General features: G+C 37.3%; 1 protein-coding gene across 1 annotated transcript; it reads right to left on the reverse strand.

The window, feature by feature from the left end:
* Positions 1-1,158: 1,158 nt before the first annotated feature.
* eif5a2 (eukaryotic translation initiation factor 5A2) lies at positions 1,159-9,640 on the reverse strand. Its single transcript, XM_082515877.1, has 5 exons — positions 9,496-9,640; positions 8,300-8,480; positions 8,065-8,169; positions 4,549-4,680; positions 1,159-4,160 (listed from the first exon to the last, which is right to left on the reverse strand). Exons 2-5 carry the CDS (start codon positions 8,459-8,461, stop codon positions 4,098-4,100), a joined length of 462 nt encoding a protein of 153 aa, XP_082372003.1. The 5' UTR covers positions 8,462-8,480; positions 9,496-9,640; the 3' UTR covers positions 1,159-4,097.
* Between the last annotated feature and the right edge of the window lie 673 nt (positions 9,641-10,313).

The following is a 10,313-nucleotide window of genomic DNA, read 5'->3' on the forward strand; positions in this document are numbered from 1 at the left end:
TCAGTAATCTTTTAGGCTCTTTGGTGTTTACTGGCCAGTGCATTTCTTCTTTGTAAGAATGCACGTATCTTAGATATGACTGTTCCTGAAGTTTAGGGGTTTTTTCTGTCTTTGTGACAAGTTTATTTTAGTTTTTCCTTCATGTGCGCCAACATATCTTTGGACCCTATACTGAGAGTTCCAGTGAACTCCTACCAAATAAATGTTCAGCATTTAGAATCAACTCCATATCCTTCATCTGCTTAATTCATCAAGCGAACAGGTTTCATCTGGCTATGAAACATGTCAATGACATTTTATTCTGAATTTCAGTCACATCTGGAATAGTGAAATTGTGACATTGCCCAAATGAACACTGCTCCCACCTCCAATTCAAAAACATATAAGATATTAGAGATTGCAATACATGTTCAAACTTAGCCACACCTCTGAGATGTCAATCGTGAATATTTAAATAGCCAAAATAATACTGTACATTAAGGATATAACTTATGGTTATAGTAATGAGGTTTTATAGCCAGTAACATCTTAATGAGCTGTTATTTCAGAAACAAAACAGTAGCCAGACATTAGCAAGTACATGCATCTCATTTCCAGTTTTAAGATGCTACAATGTACCTTTGGTCCATATACAAATGAAGATACACCAGAAGAGTCAAAATTATATAGTAAAGTGCATACTTTTGATGGAGAAAAAGATAGATTCCCCCAGAATAATACATGATGAAGAAAGATTATTCGCAATAGAAGACATGCTAATTAAAGTCATTTATTATCCTCACTGATGACACAGTCTTATCAGTGCTCATTTACAAGCACAGCACAGGGCCATCTCATATACAGCGTAAACATTTCCTTGAACAGAATCGGATTAATACTGCTACCTAAGTCTCTGTGAGAGACACATCCAAGACTGCTAAACAGAGGATAAATGGCATGATGTGAAATACCAATTTGTGTAGCTCATCAGCTGTAGGATGTTTGGAGTCCATTATCCTGGGTTCAACTTTAGAAACAAATGTAACAGAGGGGCTTAAGGAATGCACATCTTCTGTTTGGGCCATGATGGTAGTGTAGCCATCTCTTCATAGGTGCAATGACAATTTAACCCACCAAAAAAATGAAAAGAAAAAAGAAGCAGCACAACACTACGGTGTATTCTAGTTTAACATTTATAGTTTTATTTCTGCAAAAGAATGTTTACTGTGGTTTGTAATGGACAGGTTACATTTTCACCACATTTTTTCAGTTTATTGCTTTTAAAGTAGAGTAAAAATCAGGTTAAGGTTCTGCAGGCTTTAGCTGTGAGCAGATTTGTGTGCTTGAGAAGGCAAGCAGGGGCTTCAAGCTGTCGAGCATGGGCCCTTGTTTGTCAAAGTCTGCCTAATAACTTCATTACACAGGCTCCTCCTGCTTTTTGAGCTTTCATCTGCTAGTTCTTCCACCTCCATGAAGAAGTTACTTCTCACTTTGAAATGTAGCATTAGTCTATTTAGTAAGGTCTTAAGGCAGTAGCCTTTGCTTTTTGCATTCCAGGGTACTGCTGTTACGGTGTTTCAGATCACACACACACACCAAAAAAAAAAAAAAAAAAAGGGGTGGGGGGGGTGGGGGGGGTAGTTGGAAGCCACTGTTATAATGCCAAAGCTCCACGAGGAGAGACAAATCCCTTTGGGGTTGTGTCAGGAAGGAAATCTGGCATAAAACTCTGCCAAAGCATCACACAATATGGTTTTGGCTCCTGAAATTATGTTCCCATACAAGTAAAATTAATTTGCAATTGCATTTTGTAAAGCCTTTGAAAACATCTTTTCATTTTCAGACCATCAATCAAAATCAGTTGTAAAGCAAAACATCTCTTTTTTTGTAAACAAAACCAAGTAGTATTTGCACCTACAACCAACCACTGAATAACAACAAATCTTAATAGGTAACTAAGTGGAAAGACCCTGCTTTCACTGACTAACTCCTGGATATAATTTTCCCACTTGCCAGCCTGCCTCCTTATGCCAACTTTGAACATCTTGCAAAACTGCACAGTGTCTTGTTGGAGAAATTTTAAGTTGTCCATTCCAGTTTAGCTGTAAGGGAACAAAGGTTTTTAGAAGACCAGGTTGCACACTGAATAGGTACAGTATGAATACAATTATTACAAAACACACAATTTGCTGACAGATGTAATGGAATATTAAGCTTAGATTCAAGTCCAAGCAACAAAAACACAAAACAATAATAAAATAATAACATTACAGAGCAGCTGTTGTTGTGCAAAGGAAAAAGAATATCTTCCAATGTTTATTACAACCTGTGTTCACATAAATGTAAGAAGTCTGGTTGTTGTAGATTTTTAGCAATGACCTAACGTCATAACCATCATGTAAACATTTTCTCTACATGGTGTAAGGGACTGGGGGACTTCGGCTACAGAAAGCTACAGTTTTAAATGCATTTGCTTAACTGAGGTTTGAACAGGGTTTGTACAACAACAAAGATTCATGACTAAAAATGAATAGCTAGTGTTAGAATGTATACACACATGGACACTTGTAACCAAAAACCAAAAGGCAGACTAAAACCTCTAACCAGTCTGATTAATTCATCTACACAAGCTAAACAGGAGGGTTTTTGTACACTCTTGAAACAGTATCCAAATGCTCAGCTCAAAAAACAAAACAAGAAAAAAGAAAAAACTGACTGCAATGCTTTAAATTTAGTTAGCAATGCTAATACTCTCAAAACACTACATTCAGTTTTTATTTTCCATTAGGAGGTAGGGGAGAAAACCAACAATACCAGCATATAAATGCAGGTTCTCCAGCAACATTGATGCAGTGCATGTAAACACATTCTGATTTCCTGCCATTACCTGATGTCTCCGAGGAACAGTTTGTGAATGGAGAAGTAATTAACCTAAGCAATATGTAATAAAACTCCTTGTGAGGCATTTTAGACTAGAAAATAGACCTGCTTACTCAACTACTCTGTAACTACCATTTTCCCACTTTTCTAATTTCTGCTCGTCATGAATGTCACAACAAGAATTGGATAACTCAAAGTATAACTTCCACAGATTTTGCTACATCATACAATATTTTGACAATTTCTGCCAAAAAAAGAAAAAAAAAAAAAAGAAAAATGATATCAGTAGCATTCTGAGAATGCGAAATGTACTTGTCAATAGAGACAAAACTGTTGGAATTAAAATAAAGAGTTTAAGACTAAATAGCACATATTTTTAAGTGTTTTGTTCTTTTAAAATCAGTTTCTATACATCTGACAGCTTGTAAAGGCCTCAAGTGAAAGGAAAGTTTTATAGCATAGAGGAGAATATGGCCCCACCCAATCACCCCATTATGGCCTGTTCAGCTTCATAACAGCTGAGACTGCAAAAAAAAAAAAAATTTAAAAAAAAAAAAAAAGGCCCATCTTGAGTCCTGGCTATGAGCTATAGAAATCCTGCCATGAGTAAGTAAAATTCTCATTTACATAAATTCATAGCTGCTAAGGCATGAGTATACTAGTCATGAATGTGCATGCAGATGACTGTGCGTCACTTGTAAAGGCAGGCAGATATAGTCAAGCTACTAATAACGTTAATGCTTTAGGGTCTCTTAACTGTGCAATGATTATAGCTGGAGCAAATATCAGCCAGCTGAATTTGAATTATTTTACGGGAAACATTAAAGAGAATAAATCAGGTACAGCATCTAACCCTGTAAACATAAGCCATGTTTACAGGCATCTGAAAATGTTTAACTTTTTTAAAAATAAAACGTAATTTAAAAGCAAATACACGTAACGAGTACTCAAACAGGAATGTTATGGAGTGCTGAAATATTTGTAGGAAATACTGGAATAATATCAGCACCCACTGCAAAGTTATGCTGTGATGGCAAGGGGAAGATGACTGTTTAGAGAGAATGCCAGTCACGTCTGAGCTTTAGATAGAGAAGAAGCTGACCACGTCCAGTTTCTGGATTTTAGCTGACAGCAGCAAATCTGGTGGCGGTGTGGGGCAAAGGCCAGTAGCTTTGGTGAGGCTCCAAAACCATAATGGAGGATAGGATTGTGAGGTCTCCAGCGTTGTCCTTGACTTATTAGGAAGTCATGGTCTTCGTGCCCACTACATGCTCTTCATCTATAGCTTTTAACACAGAGACCTGAAAATGGAAAGGAATTAAGATCTGGGTCCAGTATTCTCACATCACCTTGATTTTTATGTATATATTTTATGCAAATATGTTTGATCCAGTATGGCATGATGACTTCTCAAATTGATAGGCCAGGACATTTCTACCACTAAAACATGTTAAAGTACACTAGTACACTTTAAAATAGCACATAAGAATACAAGTGTTCTAGACTAACGTAAGGAATTTTTCTTAATTATTACATTATTAAAATGGACACTAAGTAAATATAGTGAAGACAGCAGAGTTCATTTATGACTAAATGAAATGCAATATATCAGAAAATATCCAAATAAATTTGCTTCTAAAATTTATTTGGATTTTAGAACTTTTTTTTTTCCAGGACACAGGAACTCACCATAAACTGGTCCCCGTTAGTGAACCTCCTCTCAATCTCTTTTCCCAGGTCATTGTCTGGCAATTTAAGGTCCTCTCTGGTTTCTCCGTTGTCATCCATCAGAGCCAAGAAACCATCAGCCACATCAATTACCTAAATTTGCCATTGTAAACAGAATGGAAGAGGTTAATAGTTTAGGAAATCATAAGAGTGATTCAAGTACTTTTTCCTATTGCAATTGCTGTAAACATTAATTTTAATGCTTTCTTCATAACACTGTGGTGATTCACACCAACAGAAAGCATTTACTGTGAAGCAGCAATACACAGAACATTGTGGTTTAGATCAATAACAAAGCCCTAAAAACAAGAAAACGTTTATAAAAATAAAATTAAAAGGAGGCAGTATATATTGTAACTTGACTTTAGGTTAAGACTGGCAATATGACCTCAAATCAAAAATCACAAATTAATTGAACATTTTACCCTCATTCTAATTCATGAATGATTATTTTATATGTAAATATGTTGAACTACTAAAGCTGGGAGAATTTTTTACACTATTATAACTGTGCCTCTAAGTGTTGTAGCTGTATATTGCAGTGGTTTCACCTAAAATATTAAAAGAATGTCTTTTGTCACTATACACATGAGATTCTCCTACCCAGTGCAGACATGTGGGAAAAGAAGAAGGGGGGGGGGGCACTATATACATATGAACAGTCCTAATTCAAAAAAATATCCATTATACAAATATACAAATTAGGGCTGTGCAATATGTCCCAAAATCTCATATCCCGATATAAGACATTTCTCATCCCGATAGCGACATACCACAAAATAGTGCATTTTCTGTAAATTCTGCGAATCTCGGGGAATTCTATTTGTGTGAAGTGTTTTCAGTTGGCCGTCGTGTACCTGGAGTCGAGTGTTTTGACTGATCCATGAAACTGCTGCGGGGAAAAGCCTTTTCTCAAGTTTGAGTCTAAGGTTTATTTTGAGCACCTAATGACTCTTTTTTTTTTTGCTTCTCATCTGTAAACTCTCCACACTCTTACACATGAGTCTTGCGTAGCTAGTAGAAGTGGTTTGTCGTGTTTGAGTCTGTGGTGGGGACTGGTTTGCGGCATAATTTGCATAGTACAGTTTTCTGGTTCGTGTCAGACTTTTCATAACCAAACTATATCCATGCTACAGAGGTAGCCCCTCGTTTAGGAATAAGATCCGTGATTTGTTTTGACTGGTTTTTCTGTTTGGACCTACCTGGTTCTCCCTCATCTCCACTGGCTATGTTGGTATTCTCTGTGGTGACCATCCAAACAAGGAAAAGATCTTGCCGTAAACATTGTACTTTGCAACATCACGAAACTAACGACAGCGTATAATATGAAACGATAGACATTTTAATTTCAACATCTGATATATTTCGTCATATCGCACAGCCCTAATACAAATATTGGGAAAAAAATAACACTTCATTTCTAATTTTTATGCATTTACCGTGTGGGTTATATATTGCACAGTGGTATTCTGGGCTAGAGGAAAAACCCTATTATTTTATACATACTACAACCAGAAGGAACTAGTACCTGATGCCAATTACATGGAATTTACGAGATTATTAAGTTAGTGACACCAAATTAAGGTAGAGCTGGGCGATAGAACGATAACGATATGTATTGCGAAATAACTTTTTCTCGATAGAAAAATTAAACTATTGCGATAGGCCTCGCCGCTCTTGTCCTCTTTAAAAAAACAAAAAACAAAAAAAAACAGCCAATCCAAATTAAGTAGCGCAGAACCGAACCAATCACAGCTTCAGCATCACGTCGCGTGACTTGTTACGTATAGCACAAGTGCCAAGCCGCACATGTGTATTTGTTTGGGAAGCAGCCAGCCGCTTTGCCGCCCGGGTAATGGAGGAAATGAGTGTGCCGACTAGAGAAAAATCAACCGAGAGCGTGACCGAAGGTTACTGAAGAGAACACAGATGATGGTTCCAATGCCGGAGAGATTGTCGAACGGAAGAGCCATAGAAGTTCCGTAGCGTGAAGGTATTTCGGCCATTTCAAGTCTGAGAAAAAAAACAGTAGCGCGCACTGTAAATTGTGCCGAAAGCAAGTCTGGAAATACAATAAACCGGTGCATGCTCAATCTCTGACTGGAAGCGCTAATTCGTCATTCGGCTTTTGTCAGACTAAAGTAACTGTTAAAACTGTTTGAAAAGCTAAGCTATACAACAAGGAGAGATTGAGAATTTCCTTTTAGTTCTCAGTTTATTTGATATTGACAAAAGTTAGTCAATTTTGTCTGTTCTTCTGTAAAACAAACTAAGATTTATTTTTAGAATTAATATTTTGTTTCTAAGTGGAATTGACAATTTAGTAGTCTGTTTTGTTTGTTCTATTTTGAAACTTAAACGCTTTAGCAGCTGCCTTTTGTGTAGTTTGCAAGATTTGCCTTTATTTATCTGAAAAAGTCTCATGTTCCTTAAGTACATCTACCCTGTTGAACTTATTATGGGAAATAAATATTTAAATCAAAACAAGCTGCTGATTATTTCACATTTTACTTGTGAGCAACGGCACATTTAAATCTTACAAATATAGTTATTTGGCTTATATCGTGATAGATATCGTTATCGCCTGAAATGAAAAAACATATCGTGATATGAAAAAAATCTTATATCGCCCAGCTCTAATTTAAGGTAACAGTAGTATAATTTTTACATCTGTGTATCATTTGATGTTGCTACAAGATCCAGATGATGCAATTCCCAAACAGTGCAAGATGGCTGATTACTCACTTTGAACTCAGTATAGATCAAGCCCCCGTCTTAGGTTTTGGGTCTCACATAACTATTGTTTAACATCCCCAGTATCTGCTGCATTTGCAGTTACAGCAATTATCATTTCTCATTCAAATTTAAACTTAGCAGTCTAGCAATGTGCTCTGTCATTCTTTGTTGTGCATGTGCCTATCAGGGACAGTGTCATGTACAGTCTTTAATTCTAAACCATTACCAAAAAAAAAAAAGTGCACACTACGTGGAAAAGCACCTAGACAACCGCAGACACCAAAGAAGTTGTGAAGTGTATGGTCTGGATGGCACATCTATACAAAGCCTGAAATCTGTCACGTGGGCCTCTATACATCCATAGGTAGAACGTAACATAATAAACCACCACCAGGAAAATGCAAATTATAAGACTCATTTGCTACATAGAAGATTTCATTATACGAAGAAAAAGATGCATTTTCTGAAAACTACGGCCTCTAAATAGCCCAACAGTTAGAGAAGACTGCTTATTGGTCAATCCAAAACCTGACCGACCAGTCTGATGCCTGTATATATTTTTTTAAACATACTGAAGCAACACTTCAGCTCTGATAAATGAGACACACCCCTTCAGCAGTCAAACCATTCATTCCTTTCACGCTTTAAACAAATTTCCAAACAGTTACTACCCTTTAGTACTAAATTGTTTAACCTGCACAGCAAGCAATATTGCAAGATATGTCCAAAAGAAACATTCACCTGATAGTCTTTCCTTGTTATATTTGGAACATCCATGTTGTGGGTAGATGGGCAGATATCTTCATACTTTTTCTGTGTAAAGATGTCAAGTCCAGTAAGGTGAACCTGGGAACAATGAACTGATTAGAGCTTACCTTGTGCCAAAGAAGCATTCTGTATTACTTGTACAACTGAGACCCATCAGGCTAAAGTTCCTTAAGCGCTGAATTCTAAAGTATAGACAAAGTGGTTTTACCTTTGCATGTCCATGCTTGCCAGTCTTGGAGGTAGACATGTCAACTATCTTACAGGGACGTCCTTTCAGCATGACATAGCCATTCTTCCTCAGTGCAGAGCACTGCATTGGGTATGTTGTAGAGGCCCCAGCATCAGCAGTGGAGAAATCATCATCTGCCATAGTGGATCCACAGGTTGTACTGTATCACCAGGATACATTTTTTTAAATTAAAAAAATATATACAATAAAAAATAACAATGATAATAAGATGATGATTTAACAAAGAATTTGGTTAATATGATTTGTATAGTGTCAAAAACCAATGGCCCATTGCAAGTTTACAAGAGGAATTATATAAGTGACATTAAAAAGTGAGTAATCAGCACAGATTTCCAGATTATAAACATGACAACTTAGCTCAATCTATCACAATTCAATACTTGATCTAATGTCAGCCATCCCTTTCGAATTACTTTGAGTTTGTTTACTTTGCATTTGTTTTAAAATAATTATTGCATTATTCTAAAAGTTCAATAAAGCTATAATTTTAACATGCATTCCCCAAACTAGTGTAAACATTTCTAGGCGTTGCACCCATACACGGTATCCAAGCTGCCTGCTATCCACCCGAAAAGCTAACGGCTAACGTCATATGTGAATGTGCTAAATCTATTTGGACACCAAGCTGTTGGGTTCCCAAATGTTCCCATAAACACTACTAAGTGGAAAAAAAATAATACTCCAACACGGTAACTTGTCAGCCACCCTTTTCGTTCACTGGGTCAAAACAAAAGGTCGCGTTTTTCTCACACTGGCTAGGCTGCTAAGGTTAGACAAGCCCCATTAACGACCTAGCAGGTTACGTGGCAGCTGGGCCAGATGATCATCCGCCACTACAGCTTTAAAACAGTACGCTAACCGCACCTTCATCCTGTCCCTTTTCTGTCATAGTTAGCCACGTTAGCTCGCTAACCCAACCTACATCCACTGACACTGGATAACGATACTGCTGCTAATGTTAGCTTGACAACAGTGCTAAATAAAAACCTCAACGAGCGCCCACTAATTCCAAGTTACCGACAAACTGTCGAGATAACGAATGCATCACAGTGTTAGAGATGAGGTGAGTTTTCATTACACCGCAAACAAGCGCTGCACATAACGTCAGCGCTACTGTCAAAAATATTAAACTTGAGCCTGAACATTTAGCTTACCTTATATCTTAAAGAGAAAAGGGAGAGTCACTTCGCATGCGTGGAGCTTTTGTACCGCATGAGAAGCGGAGAGGGCAGGTACGGGCTCCGGTGGCATGTGTGACGTGTTAGTAGGAGGAGGGTGGGGGCGCTCATATAAACGTTGCAACGTTATGCGCTGGAGCGCAGTGGCTTCCTGGAGGTAACTTCCGCCCTGCCTTGCACACCTGTACAGACCTATCCAAAAAAGCCATTTTTTTTTTTTAAAGTCCCCCTGCATCAACAGTAGGCTATATGAAAACTAGTGAAGTGTTTTAAAGCATTTATGAGCTCATTTAATTCGAATCTTCAAATCAAATCATGTAAAACAGGGACCCCTACATAATAAGTACACCCAGGTCCACATTTTTGGGCAAAGCACAGTTTTTGTAGTTTTGATTCTGTACACCATCAGAATGGTTTTTAAATCAAACAGTCAAGACATGCTGTGCTTGAAGTTCAGACCTTCAGGTTTAATTCACTGGGTTTAATGAAAATAGTGCATTACTGTTTAGAAATTACAGCTATTTTTATGCATGGTCCACTAGAGGCTCAAAATTAATTTGATAAACTTTTTTAAAATAAATATTTTTAAATATACTTTGCATGCAGTGTATGAAGTCTAGAGGGCATGGACATCACTAAATGTTGCATTTCCTCCTTTGAAATGCTCTGATAGGCCTTTATTGCAGCCACCTTACTGCTTGTTTATGGGTATCTCTGTCTTTAATTTTCTTTTCCCTAATTGAAAAGCATGCTCTACTGGAGAGATTAGGAAAAGAGATTGATAAGAGATTGCT

This window comes from Aulonocara stuartgranti, assembly GCF_965226115.1.
Source record: "Aulonocara stuartgranti genome assembly, chromosome: 19".
Classification (NCBI taxonomy): Eukaryota; Metazoa; Chordata; class Actinopteri; order Cichliformes; family Cichlidae; genus Aulonocara; species Aulonocara stuartgranti.

What these genes read in the sequence shown, in the direction of transcription:
- eif5a2 (XM_082515877.1), bottom strand. Translation starts at nt 8,461, where the DNA reads ATGGCAGATGATGATTTCTCCACTGCTGATGCTGGGGCCTCTACAACA. An exon ending in TAACAAGGAAAGACTATCAG is followed by an intron (nt 4,681 to 8,064) that starts GTGAATGTTTCT and finishes TGGCAAATTTAG; the next exon opens with GTAATTGATGTGGCTGATGG. An exon ending in CTAACGGGGACCAGTTTATG is followed by an intron (nt 4,161 to 4,548) that starts GTGAGTTCCTGT and finishes TTCCATTTTCAG; the next exon opens with GTCTCTGTGTTAAAAGCTAT.